Genomic DNA, 26,824 nt, shown 5'->3' with positions numbered 1-26,824 from the left:
TTCTTTCAAGTTCTGCTTAAATCCAGTCATTACATTAGTGCCTTGTTTTTCACATACACTTTAAGAATGCCTTTTTATAGACTGTTAAGTTACGTGAACTTGTAAGCATTTTGCTTTTAAGAAAGTACTGTACACTACAGTGGTAGTAATATTTAATGAAGATCTTGTTAGCACCGGTTTTTTACTCTAGTGTGGTTTTGGGGAATTAAGGGAACAGACATCTTGGAACGTTTTAGTCTTGTCCATTTGTATTTTGAATGCACATTTAAAGATTTCATTGCCCAGACATCTGGAATTAAATGTTATGCAGGTGAGTATCAGCTGGAGTAGGTTACTTCTATCTTTCATCTCTGTTGTGATTTTGCTTATGCAGAATGTAAATGAGCACACAAAATTACTGGTTTTAAATGAACTAATGTGTCTGCAGAAACATTGTAAATACTTCTACTGTAGCATCACTGTTCTTTTGTTATGAAATAGGATTAAGAATAAAGATAATTGAATAGTTCAATTTGATTTTAAATGTCAATGCATTCTGTTACGGAAACAACCAGTACTGGACTGCAGGAAAACAATGGATCCCCACAAATTCCTTTTTAGAATATAAATAAAAATTACATTTTTGTTATGGAAATGTACGTGTTGAATCTTAAACTTAGTCTCATATTCTGTAATCTTCTTCTTGTGATCCTTTTCATCTGGATGATCAGATATTTTCTGTAACCACCTGCAAAGTGGAAACTCGTGGTGACTGACTCTTGCATGACCATATATAAATATATACATAAATATGTATGTATATTTGCACACTTGTATTTTACCAAATGTAAGGTAATTATGTAAGATGAACTTTTTTTCCCCCGTGTTTGTGGGAGGACAACACACTCCTGTGTTTCACTTCTCTATTTTCTTCTTTCTGTCCTTTGTTGCTTTGCCTGACCACAGTCAGTGCTTGTCACTCATAACTTCCCCAAGCCTTTGCCCATTGCAACAGCCCACCCTGTGCCCTCTTGTGCAGCATGGATCCCGAGCTGCTTTAGGCAGTGAGCACTAATGGGAATTGCTGCCTCACATCGGAAGCAAGCTCTTACCCAGTCAATAGTTCATTGGGACCTGAAAACTGCATATCATAAGCCAGTGCAACAAAAGTTTGTGCCAAGTTTTTGGTCTTAAATGCAGCACAGCACTGGAGCTAAAAGTCAGGTCTGTTTTCTGGCCCACAGAAATCACTCTCCTTATACTCAGGTAAATACAGAATGTGCCACATGTATACTTTTTCTTGCTAGGTTTATGTAGGCCATGCACAAAGAATTGTTCAAATTTCTGAAGAGAGAAATAATTTTGGTTTTCTGTAAAAGATGCTACGTTTATAATTTAGTGAAGCAAAGTGTTAAAACAAGGATGCAGCCAAATCTGGTCAATCAAGGAAAATTTGCAGTTCTGTGACATGGTGGTGAAACACTCAGGAATGTCATCCGAAGTATTTACATGTATTGATGTATTTCTGAAGCATTGCAATGATTCCTTCATTGTAGCAGTATTCATATATGACAATAGTCTAATGTAGGGAAGGACTTCTCATGTTGATTGCATTTAAGATACCATGGTGATTAAGTCTCTGGTTTTAGGGTTGTTTTCTTTTTTTTTTTTTTGTTTTTTGTTTTTACCACCTTCCAGTTTCCTTACAAGCATACACTTAACTACTTTTTCTCCATTCCCACCCTCTTATTTCTGTTTCCTTTTGAAGCTGCTCTTGGAAATAGCATAGTCTTTGAGGGCAACACCTTAGTTTCTCTACCACGACTACTCTGTGGCAGGTGCTTTTGGGGTATGGGTAAGCAGCCCCTTTTTTTTCCCACCTACCCTTCTCCATATAATCCTCTAGTAGCAATTATGCGGCTGTAAAATCAGTAGTTTCTCCGTGTGTCTTTACTCCTGTGTCTCTTAAAGCTTAACAGTAACCTCGTGATCCCCAGATTGTGGGCTACCAAAAGATTTCAGGAACATACTAAATCTGGAATGAAAGCTCTAGAGAAATCCAGAGTAACGGCAGTGTAAGAAGAGAGCAGCCATGCCCAGGAGACGGATTGGTTATTGGGTTCCTTGCTACTTACAAAGTATCTATACAGAGCAGAGGAGATGCCCTAGAGCATGTTGTGAGGAAGATACTTAGAGACCTCACTGGGAGCAGGTTTCAAAACTGAGCAGGAGGTTGTGCTTATTTTACTTTGGCAGAGCTGATTTGCACAGCTTCTAATTTTAAAGTCATTAGATGCATGGGCTGGCTGGCTGATCCTTCATAAACAAGAATGAAATGGCAATTTTTTTATAAACAGAAATGATTGCAAACTGTACAAAAATAGTATTTTTAAAATCTGTGTGCTGTTACATGGCTTCTAGAAATGTAGGTTGATAACCATAATTTTTATTTCTTCTTGATGTGATAGACCATACTTTTGATGTTCTTAACTATCAGAAAAACAAAATGATTCATCTGCCTTGGGATTGGAACACTGCTATTTCCATCTGCCTATCCACATTCAGATTGTGTATTGTGAAATTACTTAGAATTCTTGTTTTTATCCTGTAAGAATAGAATTAACTCTTGAAAATACATTAACATTTTCTTGGTATTGTTACAGAGACCAATGGGTCAGATAACTCCATCCCAATGGCATATCTCACATTAGATCATCAGTTACAGGTAATAAATATACACTTCATTAGATTCTCAAGTTTGCATTTTATTCTAACGTGTGACTTTGGGGCTGCAAAATATAGTGCCACATATCTACCTGGGTTTATGTTCTGTCTAATTTTTGACCAAGGCTAAAAAAATATATTATGTAATCTGAGATTAGTTGACTCAGGTTTGATCAAGCTATTAAAAACAAGCCCTGGGAAACATGATCCCTAAAACCAAATGTAAGCTGAGTTTGACTGTCAAAATAAGACATTATTTGCTTCAGTGTTACTGAATCAAATTGTTGTATACACTTTATTTTTTATGTGTGGGATTAAACACTGCTTTGATTTTTGTGACAAGTGTCAGATTAAAAACTTCAGATTTAAGTAAACCTTGACATTGGTGCAGTAATATTTTCCAGGGCATGGTTTGGCACTTATTTTTAAAAGCTTGCTGTTTTTAAGACTGTTATAAATACACTGCAGAGACATTCTAACACACTATTTACTTAGATATCAGTTCATTAGTCTTTAACATGTCTGATTTATTTTCAGCCTCTAGCACCATGCCCAAACTCCAAAGAATCTATGGCTGTGTTTGAACAGCACTGCAAAATGGCACAAGAATATATGAAAGTTCAGACAGAAATTGCATTGCTGTTGCAGAGGAAGTAAGTGAAATGTGTTTAACCTTTTATGTTCTTCTATGTGTTTCCTTTACACAAAGTCTGTGTATAATAGTAAAAATACATGATAAAAAGTAAATAATAATCACTGTGACTGTTAATTCTGGCTTTATGAAGTAACATTTCATAGGGCATAATTATTTTTTTAACCTTAAACTCAGAAATACTGAGCTGCTCAGTACAGATGAAATATTTAGAGCAGGTAATGGAAAGTTCTAATTAATATTAAGACTCTTCTGGACAAGTCCTACATAACATCGTGGCAAATCTCTGTATGTAACAAACTGGTAATGTTTGTTTCATCTCAAATGAAAGACCTGGACTGTTAAAGAACCTTTGAATTTTATTTGCAACACTGTCCCTTAAAATATTTTCAATTGTAGTTTGTAGATAATCATTTAGTTAACGGATTATAGACTTTTGAGTAATGTGTCAATGTTAGTCATTTTGCAGTTAGTTTTAATCATATATCTGACTTTTGTCAAGCACTGCATTTACAGCAGTATTATCAACACTCATATTTTTCTACCATGGGTTTAAGACCTAAAAGCTGTTACGTACCTTCTCCTTGTGCACTGGAAATAAGACTCTTTCTTCATGCATTGTTTACACGTATAAGTAAAGCAGCTGCACAAATTGTTGTATTTGATCAAAAGTTATTGTTGATTCAGAATTTGAGTTCATAACAAGTTTGTTGTGCTCTGTTTCCTGATGCTGGGGACCAGTGTCTGAGCCACTGCAGGCGAGCAGCTGCTAATAGGGAGCTTGCCTTGGTATTTGTGGATTAGCTAATGAGAAAAATGTGTGTGTAAACCTTTTGTACAGTAGAAATAGCCTACAGAAGGGGGGAAAACATTACTTTAAGATTGAACTCCTATCACATATTCACTTTGGGCTTAGTATTCTGAGAACAATTTGGTTTTTTCACATGTAACTAGAATTTTTAGATTTGATGAGGAGATAATGAAGCTAAAGATAATACTTTAATTTTATTTATGTTGTCCCTAAGGGCCAATAAATTATTTTAAATATATTTGTTTCAAAACTCTTAATTCTCTGCTTTGAGATTCCTACTTTTTTTTTTCTAGGAAGTTTGTATTCACATTTCTTCCAAACTGTTTTTTCTTAGTCAGAATGTAATTGTCTGTAGGCATTAAAACAAAAAATGATGTGATGGATGAATTTAATGCTGGTTAAGGTAGTTACTAGTTCAACCCTCATACAATTATTAAGTTTTATTTAACTGTAATTAAAAACCGTATGGCAATGATTAATTAACATGAGCTTTCTCCTTTGCTATTTTGTTGCAAAAATATTGCTGGCAGCTTGCCTTCTTGTCACCTCATAACAAAATAGTAAAACAAACTGCTACATCAGTTTTACAGAATAAATTATAGTAAGATTATCACTGTGTTTGGGCCTCTAAAATCTTTGCTAGAAAAACATATTGAACGTATTATTTACAGCATAAATAATGTGAAATGCCATTTACAGAAGTAATTTCCTTGATTCTACTTTTCCACTGCTTTGATAAGTTCAAGTCGAGATAGAAAATAGCACTTCACTAAAAAGTTACAAAAATTACTGCAATTTTGTATTTTAAGTTGCTTTTAGAAATTTAAAATGTACATATAGATACCTAAAATTGCAGTTGAATATATTTATGAAATATTGTGTGGCTCCTTAGATATTTTACTGTGACCTGTAAAACTACATCTGAAAGACATTATCTAAAGGACAGTTTTAGAGACTGAGGCTCTGTCATTCAGCTATTTTAAAGTTTAAATGTGGATTTGATTTGGAAGGGAATTTTTCCCCAAACTACATTAAAGAATAACATTTCTTTTGTCAACTTCTTTTAAACAAAATATCACCAGCTGTGAGTTTAGATTGATAATGAAATACTGATTTGAAACATATGAAGTCATCTACACACAAATAAAAATAGAATATAAATGACAATGGCTTTTTTTTTCTAATTTCAGACAAGAACTAATAGCAGAACTGGACCAGGATGAAAAAGACCAGCAAAACACATCCCGTCTGGTACAAGAACATAAAAAGCTGTTAGATGAAAACAAAAGTCTCTCAACATACTATCAGCAATGCAAAAAACAATTAGAGGTCATCAGAAATCAGCAACAGAAACGGCCAGGCACATCATGATTTCCTGGGACCTTTCAAATGAAAAATATGCACAGAAAAGACTGATTTTTTTTTTTTTTTTTTTTATTGTTATTATTATCCCTTATTATGACAGCTCATGAGTGTTAGCTTCTTGGTGTGATCTGTACTTGTCTGCTACACTTAACATCATTTAATTTTCTTTTTCCTAGGTGGACATCCAGTTCAACAGGTTGATTGAATAGGGTGAAAAAACAGTGACTTGAATTAACCAATAGCCCTCAATTTAAAGCAAGAAGAGTGGCTGTTTGCATGCTCCTTGTGTGAAGGCTAGCCTAACAAGTGTTGAGGAGGCTGCTAAATTGTGAGACCTTATTTTTAGTTTTTGGTGTTACCTTGGTAAGAGCAAAAAAAAAAAACTTTCCTGTTCAAGAATGGTTTTGTTCCAGTGTCTCATCTCAAACTATTATTATGATGATTATTTTCATAATAAACTGAAACATGCACCAAGCTGCAGAGGTGATGTTGGCTGACCAGAGTAATTCATGATGCATTACTGATGCCTTGTACCTGTAGACATAGTGTATTTTTTCCACATGCAAAATGGTAGGCAAACTGATGCCAGCATTCTTGGTTCAGTGCTTGATAGCCCTGCATTTTGACTATTATATTTCTTGTAATCTTGCATTCATAAAATATTTGAAGTAAAAGGCTGTATTTTGTTTACTTTCTTGGTGTGAATGACATGCAGTTTCATTTAAATACTGGGCAAAAGTTAGGAAGGTGATCACTGGATAGAGTTGGTCCCTTGTATGAAAGAGAAATAATCAAAAATATGTAATAGCGTGTTTTAAACCTTTAAAACTGTTGTCCCTGTAGCATCTTTGGAAGGAAATTCAGAAAGAAAATTAATACAGAACTTGAAATACTTGCTCCCTTTATGTTTTTGCTCCCTTACTGATTTTGTTTTAGGAGTTTTTTTTTTCTTACAACTTACTTGGTGAAAAGCATTTACCTTAAATGTAAATAAGTTTGTTTTAGATAGGGTAGGGAGAGAAGAGTTTGGGGAAATGAATTTATTTTAAATAGCAAATTATAAAATGGAGTTGAGTATGCAAATAGTGGAAACCATTAAGAAAATGAGGGAAGTGGCTTAGATCTCCATCAGGAATCTCAGTTATTCCACTCATTTGAACATAGCTCAAAGGAAGTTCATCACAGAATGCCTGCTGCCTTTGTGACTGAAGAATTGCATTTAATGAACTCAAGTGGAATATGTAATGCTCAGTGTCATTATTTACCATTATTACATAGGAGAAAATAATTACTTGTTTACATTGCAGATTGATTATTTGGATTATGAATTAACTTCTAACTGGTACAAAAATGAGGCATTTCTAAATATAATGATATATTACTCCTTACATATTTATGTAAGTTCTTGATGTACTCAGTTACAGGCAGGCTTTTAATAACACTTTTTTGCAAAAGAAAAATATGAAATTGAAGTTTAGCTGCTGACCCCTATAAATAAAAGAGAAGTAATCTGAAATTTGAAATACACTTATTTCAAATGAATGGTTATTCATGAGAACCCATAAGCAGAACTTAGAAAAATCTTAAGGGGAAAAGCCTTACACTATTTTCTCTTTCCCTTCCTGCCTACTTGATGAAAACCATTAATACTGTTGTGCTTATCTGTGAACAGCAAAGATGATGAACAACTTACTGAACATCCTGTCTTGAAAATAAATCTATTGTTGGCAAACCTTTGAGAGTTAGAAACCTTTCCCTCATTTTATTTCAATAAAGGAAGGGTTCTCATTCCCAAAACCTTGCAAGATAATTTGATTAGTTAGCTGAAACTGATATTGGGATCAACTTAAGGGCACACATATTTATAGCAAAATGAATTGAGGGAGAAAATAACTCTAGTATTAGGAATAGCACAAGTTATCCAAAGCATTGCTGTTCACATACATCTGTCTACCTACCAAAATGGAGACACTCAGTGATCAGCAGCTTACTTAACATATGCTGAAGCATTAAGTAGAGCAGCATAAATACTGATGCTCAGCTTCAGAGGTATTGATAGTTACATACACAAAATCATTTCCCAGGACAGTTTTTACATTTTGCTATGTAGTAAAAGAGATACGCTTAAGGTAAATCGGTGTTGTATGTGAAAAGTCACTTTGTGGCAAGGTTTGAATAGTGAAAGTGAATGCAGTGATAAATTAATGATACAAAAGTAATTTCTAGCAGTTGCTTATGATTTTTCATGGCTTACATTAAAAAGGGTCTCGGATTATAAAATAAGTGCTGTGCTACCGTGCACTGTTGGCTTCAATCAATAGTTTGGTTTTATCACCCTAGTAATTTTCAAAGGGAATTTGGAGTCTGACCTTTTACCTTCGAATTGTCCCTTTCTTAATTCCACCAAAAATTTAAAAAATACTTACCCAGATTTCTCACTAGGTTTTCCTCCGCATGACAAAATTTGTTTATCATAAAAAAACCTGTAAGGGTAAAACGCAGCAGTTTGGGCTCTGAAGAGTTTAACAGCTTAACTTTCAGTGACCTTTATTGTTTTCACAAGGCTCTTGTTTTAAAGTTGTTTACAAATGTACTTTCATTTTTCTGTTAAACTATTTGGACTGTTCAGGAACTTTTTTCACATACTCTTCTGTCCAGTTAAAACTGTTCCTCTGTTAATGGAGATGAAACATCTAGTTTTGGCTGGGCACTGCCTTCTCAGAAAAGGTAACAGGCTCTGCTTTTTGTTACAGTCTGTGTTCTGTAAGATATTGTGCAATTGAAATATGCTTCTGTATACTGTGCAGTTCTTCCAAAAATGCTTTTTTAGCCTTTTTGGTTTGTTATTTTTTCTGATGAGGAGTTGAAGATTGTAATTCAAAACTTGTACATAAAATGGTGAATGATTTCATATGATTCAGGAATGAGCAGTGTGGCTTTCTGTTACAGCGTTTTACTGCTTTGTCAGGAATCTAATTAATAAAAGCTGAGAGACTTCCACAAACATGTAGTAATGCCCCAACGCTTGCCAGAGCATCCGTGATCTCTCATGGAATCCCACAGTGGGTGGAAGATAATCATTGTGCAGTTGTTCCCACTGCTGAAAAAAATTCTTCTGGTATGAGCTCGTCCCTTCCTGTATGCAGAACTAGGGTGTAGGATGAATAGTCTTACTCATAACTGAGTATAAAGATATTTTAAGAATGCCACATCTTCCCTGTGGATGTTCTGCAAAGAGATAAGTGCTTGTCTCCTGTTGTTAAATTCAGAAAACTTCCATTCCCTGGAACTTCTCTGTTTTGTTCATAGTGGATGTTACAATTTGAGAGGTTTCATTGCCATAGCAGAGACAGGGATGACCCCTATAAGTGTCTCTTTGCCTGTGAAGAACACAAAATTGTGCTTCAGATCTGTTCTGAAGTGTTCTGAACAACTTGACCCTTTCAGGTCCCATGCTGCAACTTGCAGGGAAAGTTTAAAAAGAACAAGGGGAAGGAAAAAAGGTGTGGCGCACCTAATCCTTCAGAATACAGCTATCCCTGGTGAAGTGGTTGATGAGGAGGATTTTAGGAAAGTAAACCCATGTAGATAGATGTATATGCAAATATAAACACAGTGTTACGTACTCACATGTTCTTACCTACCTGAAACGAGGGTGGAGCCAGGTGGGGGTCGGCCTCTGCTCACAGGCAACCAGTGCCAGGACAAGGGGACACAGTCTGAAGATACACCAGGGGAAGTTCGCTTTGGACATTAGGAGAATTTTTTTCACAGAAAGGGTGATTAGACATTGGAATGGGCTGCCCAGGGAGGTGGTGGAGTCACTGTCCCTGAAGATGCCTAAGTAAAGGTTGAACATGGCGTTTAGTGCCATGGTCTGATTGACATGGTGGTGTTCAGTCATAGGTTGGACTTAATGGTCTCAGAGGTCTTTTCCAACCTCATCAATTCTGTGATTCTGTAGAGAGCTGCATATATCAAATCAGAATTGATAGATGTCTCTTTCTTTTCCCAAATCAGAGCTTTCTTTAGTTTTTATTTACTTCAGTAATGTCACTAGACGGATGATACTCTATGCCTGTGAAGATCGGGTTCTCTAGAGGCAGATAAATACAGGTGTGAGAGTGCATCAGTTATTTTCTGTAGCAGTTTCCTGCTTCTTGCAGGGACAATTGACATCTCCCGCTGAACTTGGAGAGATTTGCTACAAATGTTTGAACTTTGAACCTACATCTGGTCATGGAGCAGCACTTAATGAGAGTAAAACCAAATTTAGACTAAGTAGTTTTAATTTTTAATTATTAATAAAATACTGTCTTAAAATACTTCGAGCACTGCTAATCTTAGGGCTTTAGCCTAAACAAGCATTAATGAAGAAAAGACTTTTATTCATAGCTGTGTGCTTTAAACTAAGTAGCTAAAAATTTGAGATACCCTAAAGGATACAGGAGGCTTGTGTCTGCATAAATCCACATAGTTTGTCAGTACTCCCCTTCTGACTTGAATAAAGACATCCACGCACTTGAGAACCATTTCTTTTTACAGATGGATGGAGAGGAGCACATCATAGAATCACAGAATCATTAAGGTTGGAAACAACCTGGTGGACGACAGCACCAGCGATGCCGTTGTGGCCAAGAAGGCACGTGGTGTCCTGGGGTGCATTAGAAAAAGTATTGCAGGTTTAGGGAAGTGATTCTTCCTCTGTACTCAGTCCTGAAGAGGCCACATCTGGAGTGCTGTGTCCAGTTCTGGGATCCTAGTACAAAAGAGACCTGGAGCTCCTGGAGCAGGTCCAGTGGAGGGCAATGAAGATGATGATGGGACTGGAGCATCTCTCTTACGAGGAAAGGCTGAGGGAGCTGGGCCTGTTTATCTTGGCAAAGAGGTGGCTAAGAATGGATCTCATCACTGTCTATCAGTATGTGAGGGAGGGTGTCAGAGGATGTTTCCAGGCTCTTCTTGGTGGTGCCAAGCAATAGGACAAGAGGCAGTGGGCAGAAACTGATGCACAGGAAGTTCCACCTGAACATGAGGAAGAGCTTCCTTAACTGTGTAGGTGGACATGCACTAGAACAGATTGCCCAGAGAAATTGTGGAGTCTTCTCCACTGGAGACACTCAAAAGATGTTTGGACACAATCATGAGTAGCATGGTCTAGGAGACCTTTGGAGGTTGGACCAGGTGACCCACTGTTGTACCTTCCAACCTTACCTGTTCTGTGAATCCACTAGCACTGATGTGCAGCCTGGTGGAAATGCAATGGTCGTCTCTTTTCCTGGTCATGCTTTTCCCTCACACTGATACTGAACAGGAAAAGCAATAGAGCAACTATATATAGACTTCTCTCCTGTGGTAATTAGGCAAAGGACCAAGTGGTGACTTGCATTCAAATAACCTATGGGCTTATTAGCGTGTGCAATGGAACAAAGTCTTAGTTTATAGCAGAAAATTAGAAAAAATTTCCTAGCTATAGGCATCTTGAAGATTATATAATCTTTATATTTTCTCTGTTCAGAGGGTGGTGAGGCACTGGAGAAGATTGCCCAGAGAAGTTGTGGGTGCCCCATTCCTGGCAGTGTTCAAGGCCAGGCTGGATGGAGCTCTGAACAACCTGGTCTAGTGAAAGGTGTCCCTGCCTGTGGCAAGGGGGTTGCATCTTGATGATCTTTAAAGCCTTTTCCAACCCAAACCATTCTATGATGAGGTGGATATGCCTAAGAGCTCTGTCTGTCTCTATTCCTCTGCTTTCTCAGAGTAGCAGTGTGGACTTCACGACTGTGGCCACCTTTGAGTGATGTGCAAAGCCACATGACTGACCTGGTAGCTCCTGCGGTGTGAAAAGAGGGGTGGCCAAAAAGGTGCTTAAGAAAAGGAGGTGAGCCCTTCATACAGCTTTGCTGCTGTATCTACACAGTAGGTGCTTTAGACTACTCAGACGCTCTTCCAAAAACAGGCAAAGTTACAAAGATTAGGCTAAAGGAGGGAATGAATCATCCTATCATTTGGGGATATCCGTATTTGCCAAGCCACCACTGTGGAAGTATTCCTGTGAGCATTTTTGTTCCCCAAGGTCCCAGGGGAGCCTGCCTATGCCTGTCACTGGAGGTGTCCCTGTACAGATGTCTCCAAAAAGTTAAACCTGGTATGTACGAATCAGATTCTTATTCGAGTTTCTTACATGACCTTCATCATCAGCAAAGTGGTTGGGCACTGCTGGGAATTGTTCATGAGGTAGGAGATGCAGCCAATTCAGCTCATCCTCTGAGGGCTGCCTGGGGCTGCGGGGCTGCTGGGAAGAAACTGCTTCTGAAAGGAAAGTGCTCGGATGCGACCTCAGAAGAGGAGTCAGTGCCAGGAGCCGTTTTGGTCAGTGCAGCTGGGCTTTGCACCAGAGCGCAGTGCCATGGCTGAGGTTACAGGGCTGGTGGTGAGAAGCAGGGCTGCTGCTTTTCATCAGCAGCCTTTAGCCACTGCTCCAAGTGTCCCTGAGTTCTGGCAGACACCAAAACTGCTGTGAAGTGTGAGATTTACAGTGATGATTTTACGCTTATCCAAAACCCTCGTCCCAAAGAGATGGCTGAGGAGGGATTTGGTTTATTTTTTGGGGGGAAGAAAAAAAAATTGGGGTGAGAGTCATTGAGTGCGCTGTATCCCACATCTCAGGATCCGGGAAGTATGCCTGTAGCCTTGGCACAAGCCCTTCTCTGAGTGTGCTGCCAAAGGAGCCATGTGGTGAAACAAGTGGTGAAGACTTTCATGGTTTCTTCCCTAAGTGCTCTGAGTTCTCAGACCTGAAAGGAAAAAGAGGAAAAAGCCTTAACAATGCAGCTGGGGAGTTTAATGTATCTGGCTTTTGATAATTTTGCGTATTCTGCTGTGATCCCCTCAAAAAGTGCTAGAGGTCAAACTGAGTTTTCCATCTCAGCTGCTTTAATTCAGTGGGTTTAGGACTATGTAACCTGCACCTCCTGGGCAAACCTCAGTCTTCACCTGGCCTTCACAGCTGAATTTCCCCTCCATAAAGCAGAACTTTTTATCCAAATATTCCTGGAGCAGGACCTCAGGTAAAGAACTTGATTTCTTTTTAATAAAATCCTATTGTGGTAAATCACAAAAGGTGCAAAAAGTGATGAACATTAAGAATCTAACTTGGTTTTAATTGTCTGAAAACTCAGATTTTGGTGATTTTTTTCCTTCCGGTGCCCAGTCTCAGAGCGAGAAAATATGCAAATATAACCAGTTGCACACAGCTTTTCTGTACTCTATCCAGCTCCTGCAAGTTTAGTCTCTGTCAGTGAGGTTCAGTGGGGGGTGTGGAGCACAAGTCTTATGAGGAGCAGCTGACGGAACTGGGGTTGTTTAGCCTGGAGAAAAGGAGGCTCATGGAGAACCTTATCGTTCTCTACAACTTGCTGAAAAGGAGGGTGTAGCCAGGTAGGGTTCAGCCTCTTCTCCCAAGTAATAAGAGGAAACTCCCTCAAGTTTTGCCAGGAGAGGCTTAGATTGGAAATTTCTTCACCAAAAGGGTTGTCAAGCATTAGAACAGGCTGCTCAGAGAAGTGGCTGAGTCCCCATCCCTGGAGGTATTTAAAAGCATGTGGTGCTTAGGGACATGGCTTAATGTTGGATTTGGCAGTGCTGGGTTAATGATTGGTCTTGATCTTTGACATCTTTTCCAATTTAAGTGATTCTATGATTCTGTGATTCTATGTACAGAGTTTAGATAGTTGCTAAAGAAAGTAATAAATATAATTTTAGAGAAGATGGTTCTGGGGAGGTTTAGCCCTTACTTGATTTATTTGGGGGCAGATTTCATAACAAGTGAGCCATTTTCAGAAGATCTTTATCAGGGAGAACACCAAATTGATGGCAGAACAGCACATGCAAGAGTAAGAAGAGGGTATGTTCTTCCCCATTTCACAGGAAAGTCTCATCAATATCACAGCAGCAGCTGCAATGACAAAGTTTCTTATGAATGTTATATAGTGATCAGTAACTTGCTGCTTAATGCTTCTTCATTTCTGTTGGCTTCTTGCACCACAAGACAGCATTTCTCACAATTTCTTATTCCCTCCCCACCAAAGAAAACATAATAGAATAAATTGAACCTGTTAATTAATTAATACTAGTAAATACTAATTAAACTAATAAATTAAATCTATTAATTAATATTTAAGAAATATTACTTTTGAAACACTTGGTAAAACAAAAGAACTGTCCATGCTAGCAGTGCAATACCATATTATCTGTAGCAGGCCTTTGTTAGCCAGTGCTGCTGTGTCCCAAGAGCCCTATTTGCTTGCAGGATGGATGAGCCAAATGGTTTTAAGTGTGCTTAAAAGAAGTTTAAAAGTGCTGACTTCTTATGTTCTGGTTCAGTGTCCCTCCTGCTGTGTAATGGACAACTGTGCAGTAGCTCTAAAATACGCCTTAAATACAGAAGCATTCAGGCGAGGCATTTATTCATCTGTATTCAAGCCACCACAGCAGCACACTACATTTTGAAGTTTTTGCAAGATCATCACAACAGATTTCTCAAATCTCAATGCTATTGACTCCATCGTCTGCTCTGTGGTCCAGCCTGAGCACGTCAAGAGAAGAAAAGTGGCTGTCTCCTTGAGCTAGTCAAAAATTGAATGCAACATCAGTGTTATTGTAGTCAGTTGCATAAAATATTGCTGTACAGTACAGCAATGAATTGCAGGCGATGCTGTTCCCTTATTAACTTGGCATAAATTCAAATCCCTTAAGAATTAGATGATGAACACTAAGCACTTTGAGCCCTCCTGAACATTTATGATTTAGTGGCTGGTATTTACTTGGACTGATATTCCCCATGGTATCAGCTGAGATCTGATCGTTGTTCTGTGAGCGATGATAACACACTAATGCCAGCTCCCCTTTCTTTCACGCACAGCAGAGGTCAAAAATTTTCAACACGACTGTAAGCTGTGACTCTGGGGATCTTTTTAGCTTTGGTCTGAAGAGATGTGGGAAAGAAAACTACAGTTTCTCTTTATTTACAAGAGCTGAGGGGGATTCTCGGGTTTGGAAAGCCTACTTCAGTGTATCAGGGCAGCAGTGAATGAAAGATGTTCCTGCTGCTGTGAGCTTAAAGATACACAGCCTCCTTCATAACAAGGATCAGATTGTAGAGGGATGGTGCTGTCTCTACTCAGTTGGTGGCTATTCTTCCCGTACCAACCATTTTCCCAGAGCTCAGCCTTGGAGAAGGTAGCTGGAGGGCTGGTAGAAATATTCACAAAGACACTTCCTCCCACTTGCTTCACAGGCAAGGGAGACACGTATTCCTCCACAGTAAATCAAGCTGTGAGCCTAATTCAGGGTCCTGAAATGGATGGTGAAGAACACAGGTCTCTCTGCCTTACAAGTGAGGCTACACAGGTGGATACAGGAGAGGTTACTCTCAGATGCCTTTAGCATTTGTGAATACCACAAGGACTCCCCAGTCATCAGCATCTTCCAGTGTGGAAAATCAGCAATGATACCTACACTCCTTTTGACCCATCTGTTTTGTTTCTGCTGCTGAACTCTAAAATCTTTTAATAGCCAAGTATATAATTGACCAGCACTTCTCATACTATGAGTGCATAGCATAACTTGCCCTGTTATTTGGACCAAGGCTAATGTTTAATGTATAATAGCCACTTTTATTTAATTACCCCTATAATTAGTATTATCAAGGGCAGCACAGGCCATGTGTAACCTTTGTGTGTCTGCAGACAGGCTGCAGGAGGACCTGTGACACACAGAGGAGTCTCGGAGCCACCACAACTCTTCGCCTCAGAGAGCAGCAGGGTTGTTAACTCGTGGCAGTGATTTTGCAAGGTTTATGCCTACAATCCAGGCTAACATCTCTAATTCATTCTGTGATTGCCACTCAGCAGACAAATTATTGGCGTGAGTCATTGTCAACTCCTACTAAATAAACCAGTGAACTAGAGATGAAAGGCTCTGTGTCCAAGTTGTTTTCATTAATTGCACTGTGGGGCAAGGGTAGATTTAATTTCAAGGATGGGAATATTAACCTCAATTCCTTTTCCTTAATTGAGTGTGGAGAAACAAGAGGCGTAAGGAAGGGAAGCAGAGAACAAGGACATGGGTCATTAGCACTGTCATCTGGTCTCACAGGCAGCAGCGCCTTGTAAAAAATGTCATTGCAGCAACCAGGAGGCAAAAGCTTGTTTGGCAATGCACAGAGCATAAGTAATAAGGAAATTTATATTGGTGATTGAATTTTTGTCATTTAGATGTACAAGTCTCAGCACAGGCTTATAACAATAAACAGGTACCTAGATCCCATCTTGCAATTATTCATAGGGTAAAAACACCAGCGAAGTCCCGCAGAACCATCTCCATGCGTGATCCTGGCTCCATGCGAAGCCTTTAAGGGGAAAAGAAGTGGTCATTAGGCCTACTTTTATTACAGATATGTAACATTTGCAGAGCATTTCTCACCTGAAGATTTCAAATCACTTTCCAAAAAACCATGATTACAGGAAAATAAAGGCCAAAGGGAGCACAGCTGACCTTCCAGAAGGGAATAAGTATTTGGGAATAAGTTCATGCTTCCTGTTGTCATTCCAATAATGTACGTGGTGGGCTCCAGTGATTCTGTCACTGAATAATTATCAGTTAAGCAGCACAGTTCAGGAGAGGTTCCTGGATCTAGCCAAGCTAGATCCAGGAAAAATTCTTTTACTTAGCAAGAATTGGGTATTTTTTTAATTACTCACCTATTTGAGTTGATTAAGCTGATGCAAATGGAAATAAACCAATTACATACCAGGTCAGCTGTTGTTGTGAAAGTGGGATAGCAGTGAATGAACGGGTACATCTTTTGGATATGGATAGCAGGGCGATGAATTTACACCTCAGTATGAGATAAGGTGTCTCCTACATATAAAAGGCTTTAATAAAAGACCATGAATTTTGGGCTTGCTACAAACTAGCTGACTGTGCCTAATCTTGTTCAGGATCATAACTGTTAATGAAATAAAAAACCTAAGAGACAGCTTTCTGGTAATGCCTCAATGAACTTTATAGTTCAAGGACAGAGTAAAATATTCTAAACCAAACACATTGTTACTTGTTAAAAATCCTGCAAAACAATTTTAAAGTTAAGGTATCATTTTTTGTTGATAGAAGAGGTTAACAGAGATCTATTTATGTTATACAGTTCATGATCGTTGGTTGGTACAAGTGACTGTACTTAATTATATTTAAATGCTGTGCAGTTAGGAAAGAATGTGCCTAAAGCTCTATCTCCACATGCAGTGCTCATAAGAAGAAAAAATTTCTCACCAAGCTCAAATTCTTTCTTCTCTGCTATTTAGAACACATGAAATATAACATCATCTTTCTTTTACAAATCTAGCAGTGATTGCAAAGCTGTAAATAAAAATGCAATTCTTTCTTGTGATGCCCATGAGTGAGCAAACCAAAATTCAATAAGCAAATGTCTCACTTACATCTGCAGAAAACCTTTAGGGCTCTACGGAACAGTAAATTGTGGGAGTCTCTTGACTTAGCTCAGTTACACTGGGCTTCCTGGAGGCCAATCATTTTGACAGAACTGTGGCCTACTTGGCTTGAGAAACCAGGCCAAACTCCCTTTACTTGGAAAAACGTAAAAATGAAATATTAATGCCAGAGTTTCTTGCAATCATCCAAAGCACACAGGGAATTCAGGAAGGTAGAGCTGGAACCCAGCACACTACGGAATGGCACTGTTCTGTGTTTACTCTCAGTGTATCATTGCTGTTCAGTGAAGATCTGATTTATCATCTCTTGCTGGGAGAGCTGACCTCTCCTGGAAGACATCTCTGTGTCGTGCAGATTTCTGTGAGTGCTCATCTTGGGGTTCTGTTATCCATCCTTGGGACTCCTGGCCAGGGAGCCAGCCAAGGCTGATGCCTATCCAGTGGAGCGTGCCTGCCACTTGTGCCACCTATACCCTAATCCGTGATTGAAAGGATCAGACAATTTTTTGATCAATGTCTTCTTCATGCCCAGCTCTGCTTTCTTTTTCCCGTATTCTTCATGTTCTATTTCCTCATATTCTTCGCTGAAGCTTAGCTGAGGACAGAGGCCTACATCATCCTCTACCTGTAATCTCTGTAAGACTGGATATGGGCACACATGAGTTTTAAACTACCTAATCATTGACCTTATTTGCCAATAGATAGAAATAAATATATGATGGACACACATTAGCCTCTCAGTTCAGGCAAAGTGAAAAGGAAAAATGTGCTATTCCTTTTTAATTAAGCCCACTAGTAGACACAAGCAGTACTTTTTCACTATGTAACTGATCATAAGTGCAAGTAGTTTTTCTGCAAAATTTCTCGGTGTCAGCTTTGCAGTAGCCAAGACGCAGCATTTACGCTGGATCTGCAAGAAATTGCAATGAATTTGAAAAAATTAATTAAACAATACTGAGACTGCCAGCAGGGGCTAAATTACATCATGCTATAACCTGGATTTCCTGGAGATGAGAGACTTCTCCTGAAGGAGGGGTGAGCAGCAGGAGAAAGCCCTTTTTCTGAGCTATACTGCTCACAGAGCCCTTCAAACCATGGCATTCTGCTCTGTAACTGTGATGAGACCCTGAGTAACGACCTGTGGATGGAGAAATTATGCCAAATAGCCCTCATAATCTCTTTTGTGCAAGGCAGTTTTTTCCCTTGCATTAACATGCCAGAGCACTGAGGCCTTCATACTTACTAAGACTTTTTGTCTTGCCATTTCCCACAGAGCAGTGAATTTTGTACTACTGAAAGCTGTGATTATGCAAAAATATGGCCTTTTTTTCCCCCCCCTTGCCCCTGGAGGAATGTCACTGCTCTGCAAAGAGAACCCGGCAGGCTTGGTAACTTAAAAATTTGATTGCCAATGAGCAAGTCTTCAGTTGTGTGCACATTTCATTTCAACGCAGTGGCCTGGGAACATTCTCAAGCTAATTAAAATACACTTAAGTAGTCAGCTGGTGGTGCTGAAAGCTGCTTTACTGCTTGGAAATGGGAATTGCAGTGGTTTCCTCCTTATGGTCTGGAATTGTTGGGAAGGAGCGTCACATGGAGCCTGTTCAATGCACAAAACCTCTTTAATGGGTGCAAAATGGTTTTGGGGTTTTTTGTGTCTGAAATCAGACATTGCTAATAATGTAAGAGCAAGGAAAAATGTGCTCTTGGGGAGAGGCCGGACTTTGCCGCTACTACAAAGAGCCTACTTAAAATCTAGTCTGACCTTGATTGCAACTGGACAGGCTTGAACTCAAAAAAAAGTTGGATTATAGCCATTAAGAAGCAGTAATCTCAGAGGTATCTGAAATTAACCTGTATTTATTTTAATAAATACCTTGTGTGTTTCTTTTGGTTTAGAATTTTCCACATTTAAAAAACCCAAACCACAGTACAGTACCAAAGTCACAAAGATGAATCACTAGAGTAGCCTTTGAAATGATCAGAGGATGCTTGCAGTATTTGCAGCAGCTGGCAAAGAGCAAAAGAACAAGTGCAGGGCTCTCCTGCTCCATCGTAAGCCCTGGTGTAAGCCTCCATATCCGTAGTGGCTGCTTACCTTTAACCCTGGAAAGTTCAAAAAGCGCTTGCTGAAGTCCAGCTTCTGTTTCAGCAGTGGGCAGGGCTCTTTAGAAGGCAGACGTGGGGCTTTTGCACCATTCTCATCCTGTTACCTGGCATAAAAGATGCAGATGAATCACTTGGAGGTGAACCATCTCTGCATTTAACTACATGCTCCCTCTGACTATCTTTTTGCCGCACTGCAACCTCTTTAAACTTACCAGAGATTTACTGGAGCATGATAGAGAGAAAAATGAGGTGTGTTTTTGCATTTCCTTCTGCCAGATGAGCACAAAGTCTTACAGTCACCTACGGAAACTGGAAGGGCGGAAAAGTGAATTTTCCTTTTCTCATTGCAATTTAAAGAAAGTATATGGAAACTATTTTGGTGGATCTGCAATCTGTATCTTATTTAAAATTAAAATTGTCCATTGAATAAATTTCCATTTACTCTAGCAGAGCTCTGGTGATTTACATCAGTTAAGAATCAGCTCATCATTTCCTTTAAAGCTACTTATATCATTCTGTGGTTATGAGCACTCTACAGAGCATTTAGGCTGCATTTTTAAAAAGTAGAAACCCTCAGCAAGCTTCCTCTTGCAAATACAAGTTTGAAGTGATATTTCACCATGAAAACATGGTTAATTTTCCTCTTCCAGAGATTTTAGTGAGGTTTAGATCTATTTTAGATACAGTGATCTGTTTAATAACATGAAAATGTTTCATCCTGTTGGTCTCTGTGTCAGTGTTTTCTTTATATTATGTTTTAGAAAAAAGTATTATGACAAACCTTTCTATTTAAACTCAGCATGTTAAACAAGGCTTTCCTGAAGTTCTGATGTAACATCAATTATTTAATAAGCTTGGAGCTTACAACTTAGCTAAAGGTTATCATCTATAATAGATACATCTGCTTGTGTTTTCCTCAAAGGCGTGAATTTTTGACCTTTTTTCTATACAAAAGATTAAACTGTTTCTGTGTCTGTACAAACCACGATGACACCATGGTTTTCCCTCTAGAGTCTGCACTGCTTGCTTTACATGATTTTGAATTAAAAAAAAAAAAAAATTGCAGCAAGTTTATGCCAGAAAATAAATGCAAACACTGCTGTATTCTCTTGAACATCATTGAACTATGATGTAAAGCTTTATATTAAAACCAATTTTGCACACTGTCAGACTGCACCACTCTACATTCTTCAGCACAATGTTCCTGTCAGAGCAATTAAACTTTTCTAGCAAATGAGACCACTTCTAATGAGACAAAACTTTCTCAAAGAACCAGATGCCGTGGGGATCTGGCCTCCATGCTCAACAGAGTGTTTGGCACCCTGAAACCTACATTTCACTGAAGCCATTGGGACTTGCATTCCTAAAAGATCAAGTTGCTTTTGAAGATGAGTGCCATTGGCCAAACCATTTTTATCTGGAATAACAGTCCCATAAAAAAAAATCAGGTCTTTTGGCAAATGTATCAGCAAGCCAGGGCCACATTATTATTACTTCTTCTGTGGTCATTGGTGCCCCTGGACTTGGGGTGACACAGACCACAGAAATTTGTCACCTAACTTTCCAGATACAAGAGTGGGAATTGCTGAAAGTGGTCCAGTGATCCCACAGCCAGGCACTGGGAATGGGCCCCAATCGCCATCAGTGGCCAGAGGGATCAATCGTCCAAGTGCATACATTTATTCTTTTTAAATGGGACAAAGGCTCTTAAATCATTGGATGTATGTAAAATTTTTTTGCCTGGTCCTACCAGAATTACAATTTCAAAGACATATAGAGGAGTTTTATGTCTGTAATGATAACCCAGAGCTGCTTACTTAATTTAGTATTTGAGGATATTTTTAGTCACAACCCACCCCTTTTTCATAACATGAAAAGGAACTTCCCCCCTGGGAAGAAAATTTCCTAAACTGGTGCTCAGTGCTGTGCTATTTTGGAGTTAGATTTTGCATGTGGTCAGCTGAGATGTTTCTCTGGTTTACTCCAAAAGGAAGATATAGCCAAGGCTTCGTGGAAGAATTCTCTTTGTTCCTTCCATGAACCTATACTGAAGCACGTAGGAAACATTAGTCAATCTATTATTTTTAAAGAAAGATTGTTTAAACCATATTGCCTGGAAGCACTTTAACTCTAGACTACTGGAAAATGTTTTCTAGAACCTCTTACTCACTAAGAATCATTTAATTTTTCGAAATCTAGTCCATTTTCAAGTAATTTTCTACAACAAATGGGACCAGCTCAATCTGTTCTTCACATTTTGGTAATTTAAAAGGACATAACTGAATTTTATTTTAATGGTAATTGCAAACTCATGCAGAAAATGTAAATGCACCCTTCCCGATTAACTTGCAGCATAAACCACGGCTTCTATTAATATATTCCAATTTGTAATTCTTTGCACAGTATGAGATTTGAAAGCTGTGATTAAAATTAATTAGGTTAAGTAAAGTTTATCCCCCCTGAGCACTGCTATTTGAAGAAAGAAATAGTAAAACACTAGCTGCATCTGGCACCACAGGAGGCTAAAATATCACAAGGCGTAGCAGCGTTGCTTTTTCAGAAGAGTTGCTTATGCTGCTTTTCTTGGCGAACCTTAAGCACAGCGTTTCCTCCTCTAAAAGCCAATTTGGAGCTGTTGAGTTGCACTTTGCCTCTTTAAATGCTCTGGAGCTACAACATCTGTATGAGCATCTGACAAACCAATTTTTTTAATACAGTGGTTTGTGCTAATTTGCAAGTGTCATCATCCCTACCAAGCTAGCTAGGCATTAGAGTGCCACCCCATTGCCATGGGAAACAAGCCTCACAAATTTAAGATGCAGTAGAAATGTTGTCCTGAAGGAGGTCCCAAAGTTTCTGCTTGCTGGTGTGTTTGGTTGTTCTTGGAGGTGTTTTTGCCAAATCCCTTTTAATGTATTTTCTTCCAGAGAAAAAGTATTTGGGTAAAAAGGACCATAAGTGTTGGGAACATTGAGCTTTCTGTGATGGAAAGACCTTTTTGAAAGAAAAGACAGTCATACCTGATCCTCCCATTCTGGTCCAGAGACAAGGACACTGGTTGGAAACACTGTGTAACTTGTCTGTGTGCACCATTTTATACTCTGATTTTTCTCACTCTTGAAGTAGCAGCCAATACCTCAAAATCTGGTCTTTTGCCATTCTCTATTCCTTCAGAGCAACTCATTAACTAATTGAGCAATTCTTCATCAGGTGAAGCCTTTTGCAATCGGCATCTGTCACAGCCAAAATCCTGTATTAGTTACTGGGTATTGAATATGCTTGACCTAATAACCAGGTCCGTGCCAGAAGCAGGAAGGTATTTTTGGAGACTGATGCCATTGGTGACTCAAGACGAAGCCTTCATGCCTCTCTGATGAAGACAGGCTGTTCCCATCAGGGGAAGGTAAGGGCACTGTGCCAGATGACAACTCCTGAAAATGTTTTGCCCTGCCAATTAGCGCTCCCTTTGCCTTCTCTTACAGATGGATCTCATTAGAAGCTGTTCCAGTGGAGCACTTCCAGCTCCTGTGAGCCATGCTCCCATGCCTGAAGTCCCTTTGTGTTTGTGTGTTTACCGGGATGCAGCTCAGAAATTCAGTCAGATGGGAGAGTGAGGAATGATAGAAGATGCATCCCTGCAGAGGGAGAAGCACAATGGGCTTAGCCCGCAGCACCCACCACACACCCCAGCAGAGAGCAGAGGGGCACATTGGCACAGGGGTGTCTCCCAAGTTAAGCCAGTTCAAAACTGGATAAAAATTTTAGAGGAATTAGAACATTGAAATCTAAAGCCCACTCCAGGTCAGCAGTGAAGTCTGAGAGGAAGCTTTCACATAGCTATCTCTGATTCTGCTGTGGCATCTGATTAGGAAAGAAATGGAAATTAATTTTGCTGTTGTTACTGTTGTTCTAGTCCAATATTAAAAAGGATGGCAATAACAAAAGTTGTGGTGTCTTTCTCACCCAAACAACTTCACTCTCTCACATATTTCATTGTCTGAAGTCAGGCACTGTGCAGAAAACTCAGTCCTGGTGAAAGCCTAAGGCCAAGCTGCCACACATGATGGAAAAGCTACCACAAGCTGGCACCCAAGGAAAAATTGCTTGTTTCTGTTACTTTGATGTGACAGTTGAAAAAGAAGAAATGGGAAATCCCGTTAAAATCAAAATGCATTACACTGCCTTCCTGACAGCAATTTCTGAGCAACAATTTCTTACTCTTTATGGTCTTTCTGGGTTAGAAAGAAAGACCAGAGAATATACAGATGTGTAACCCTTTAGCTATGCAGCTGCCTGAGATGGTGAAAGCACTGCCACTGGGGTGGTAAACAGAAGGGACTGGAAAAAAGACAACTTTGCAATACTGTGTAAAGCCACAGGCTCCACAAGGCAATTCATGGTTTCCCAGGCTCACAAGGAAGCTCTGCAATCCCCAGGTCTATCATTCTTTCAACTCAGGCCAGGGAGTTACACCCAGTAATTTTTGGTGCAGGCCTGTAATTTACCTGAGCTACTGCTCTGTGCTTTAGCCAAAATGGCAGGGGGAATGGAGGGAGTATTGTCAGCCTTGGCACAACAGTAATTCTGTACTGAGGAGACGTCAGGAGGCTGCGGGGCCCATCAGATGCGCTGCCTCTGGGGTGGGTGCGATGGTGAGGCAGCTCAGGAGGGCTGTAGCTGGCCAAGGTCTGCCAGTCCCCTTTGAAGGATCTTCATCCTACTCACCAGTGAGGGTCTTGTTGCACCCTCCTTTCCTTGGGGCTGCTGTCACAGGAACAGAGCAGGTCTGAGTCTGGCATTCAGTCAACAGCAAGGAAGAGACAATACATAAGCCAGAAGCCACTTGACTTGCTAGGGACAAAGTTCTACTTTCATTTTTCAATCCTGCTCCTTCTAGCTGTCCCTTCATCCTTTTTTATCTCCCTGCACTGATTCTTCTCTTCCCACCCTTCTGCTCCTCACCCCCACTCCAGCCAACACAGGATGACCAGCTTGGGTTTGCTGGTTTATTGGAGGAATCTGAGAGCAGGGGGAGGAAAAGACATGGTCATTACAGAAAAAGGAAATAAATAGGACATGATGGCTGGCAGTACTGGAAGCACGTGGGTAAGTGAGCCTGGGATCTATGCATGATGGTGGATAACAATGGGAAAAGGAGAAGCATTGCATTTACATGGGACTTCAGCAGCTGTGAAAGACTCATAGAAGTGCAAAAAGTGAAAGTTAGCATGGTAAGAGGGGTGTCTGCTCCCTAGCATTAATTTACCCTTTCATTTTAGGGAGCATGAGAACGGCCAGTCTGAGCTATTACAAAGATCTCCCAACCCTTCCAGCCTGTCTTTGAAGGGTGCTTAGAGAAACAGGGCATAGCTGATGAGATCTTTCCGCTGGCAAAATGTCCTGAGCCTGTGTGAGCAGTTTGTGCTTCCCTTGAGCTGGAGGTTGCAGCATAAATCACCACGTTCCACGAACCTTCATAGCTGCTGAAGTACACAATGAAACCGACTGCAAAGCGTCTTGAAAACCGAGATCTTCCCATACAACACTTACTCTAGAGGGCTCCCTTTTGCCATGTACTTAAAGGAAGAAGGCATAACGTGAAGAACTAGGCAGAAAAGGCTTGCGAGAATAATTTTCCCATTCCTCCACAATATTGTTTCAACAATTACATGCTTCCTGTGAGGAGGATCCCTTCATGCACTCCCAGTGCAGAGCTGGCTTTACAAAGCTAGTTCACAAGTTGCTGAGATGACCACTAACCTGCTGCCTTATCCAGTGCCCATACATGAGCTTCTGCTGTGAGCACTTTAAAATATTGAGGAATTGTTTGTTTGTTGGGTTTTTTTGCTTAATGCCAGAATGGTGTGTTCTGGGGAAAAGCCCATCCTCCAGATAAGAGATCTGAAGAAAGGACGTGACCAGCTGCCATACGGTAGCAGCGTAAACTCTCGCTGACCTGCATGATGTCATGGTCCCGAAGTGCTGGATTAGAGAGGTTACTCTGCATGTGGGACTTTGCATAAGGAGAGGTTAATATGTTTCTGCTGGCCTGGCAAAAATTCATAACAAATCTGCAATTCTGCTTCAAAGATCACCATAAACAATTCAGTGCTCTCGTTAGTGTCTACACCCTGCAAATGTTTAAACCACAAGAAACCACAAACCGCAAGAAACCTGTGAGCTGAATAAACAGCTGCTGCTCCAGACTCCAAATCAAATTTACAATATTCTGCTAATAGACATGCATTTGCATTGCAAAAGCAGATTTCATATTGCCAATATCTATGTCACAATTAAAGTATAGCTGAGCTTTTAGGTGTTTAAATGAATTCATGATAATATACTCAAGAAAATTATGGCTTCCATTAAAATAAAGGAAGCTTTAAAATGTCAAAAGATAAAGTGGCACAGGATGTGGATGTATTAACATCTCAGGTAAATGGGACTCATTAGGTACAATATTTCATACTTTACAATATAAGGTATGCACATAAGAAAAAACTCCCTTGGGCTTTTGCAGCACATGAGCTCTCTAAGTCTTCCCCAGTGCTGTTGCCTGAATTGTTTTAACACAGCAGTTCTGTGTATAATACTATCTGTCCTCACACTGAAGAAAGCATCCCCCTTAGTGCTCTTGTCCTTGGATTTGCTTTTGTAGGTGCATACAGAGCAAGCAAAGAGGAGCAGCCATCCAGGGCACATCCACACCCTGAGACTGGCCAGAGGAGCCATGTCAGAAGCAGAGTAGGTATGAGGTGATCCTCCTCTCACCTCACAGTTACCTGGGACCTGTGAATCTCCGAAGAAAGAATGAAGAGTCTGAAGCTCCTTGGTGGGTCTTTCTGGCGTGAGTTTCTCTCAGTACTTCCCCAAATGTGTGACACCTTTTCGATAGGCATGTCAGGGAAGGGCTGGTCTCATGGAAGGTGCACAGCCTTGCCAGTACAGCCCTTGTTTGCTTAGAGGAAAGGAGCAGAGAGCTATTCAGTGAGGAATTGTTTCATCTTCTGGCTGATTCATCATAACAGCTTTGATCAGGCTGATTACATCTACCTTAGTAAATAAAAAGTGCCTGAGACTACTTTCAGAGTCCAATACCCACCCTCTCACAGCACCCAGGTAACCCTGTCCAGCTGTTGCAGTCTGCTAGAAGTACTCCTGGAGTACACCTCAGCACTGAGGAGAGAGTTCTGGTGTGTCAAGACCCTGCTAATTAACCATACAGACTATGACATACCCCTGCTCAGGCCCTGTTCCTCGGCCACTGAAGCTTTGTAGCAGAGCTCTTGTGTCTGACCTTGACAGCAGGAGAGGTTGTAATCCCCACAGCACCTGTGTTAGTCAAAGCTGTGCTTGTGTAAAGGGAAGAGTGCGTCAAACAGGAGAGATGGTAGGTCACAGCAGAGCTCACTGGTTTTCTTAGCAAAACCTGCTGAGCTGTGCAGAAAGGGACAGCAGGAAGTGCCATAGGGGAAGAGAGAAGCTTGGGCCAAAGCAGGAGCTGAAATTCCTGGTCTAGGTCTCAGTGAAGGTGGAGAGACCAGCTAGTGCAAAGACAGATGAAACAGAAGAGGAACATGCACTGGGAAAACTGGGAAAACTCAGCAGCACCCTAATATTTCTGATGTCCACACAACTGGAAAGAGAAAAACACAGCTGGGGAGTAGGTTGAGAGGG

The 26,824-nt window shown here is 40.0% G+C and overlaps 1 protein-coding gene and 1 long non-coding RNA gene across 11 annotated transcripts in view; one reads left to right on the top strand and one right to left on the bottom strand.

The window, feature by feature from the left end:
• MAP3K7 (mitogen-activated protein kinase kinase kinase 7) overlaps positions 1-8,447 on the top strand; it is a 46,668-nt gene extending 38,221 nt beyond the window's left edge. For 7 of the 10 annotated variants that reach the window (XM_042017362.1, XM_042017361.1, XM_042017359.1 and 4 more), the window contains 4 exons: positions 1,748-1,834; positions 2,643-2,704; positions 3,241-3,356; positions 5,357-8,447. In XM_042017362.1, the coding sequence (XP_041873296.1) occupies positions 1,748-1,834; positions 2,643-2,704; positions 3,241-3,356; positions 5,357-5,537 (446 nt within the window). In that variant the 3' untranslated portion in view covers positions 5,538-8,447. The remainder of the gene's footprint in view (positions 1-1,747; positions 1,835-2,642; positions 2,705-3,240; positions 3,357-5,356) is intronic. The other 3 variants (XM_042017366.1, XM_042017365.1, XM_042017364.1) reach the window with 1 other exon arrangement.
• Positions 8,448-12,108: 3,661 nt separating this feature from the next.
• Positions 12,109-26,174, bottom strand: LOC121659320. The gene is made up of 4 exons (XR_006014279.1): positions 25,930-26,174; positions 19,137-19,251; positions 15,848-15,939; positions 12,109-12,325 (listed from the first exon to the last, which is right to left on the bottom strand). It is a non-coding gene; the product is annotated as an uncharacterized LOC121659320 (long non-coding RNA).
• Between the last annotated feature and the right edge of the window lie 650 nt (positions 26,175-26,824).

This window comes from Corvus kubaryi, unplaced genomic scaffold, assembly GCF_017639235.1.
Source record: "Corvus kubaryi isolate FWS band 111438036 unplaced genomic scaffold, C.kubaryi_AGA036_p1.0 split3-73, whole genome shotgun sequence".
NCBI lineage: Eukaryota > Metazoa > Chordata > Aves > Passeriformes > Corvidae > Corvus > Corvus kubaryi.
The sequence above is the reverse complement of the archived record's forward strand: the minus strand, read 5'-3'. Positions and strand labels throughout refer to the sequence as shown.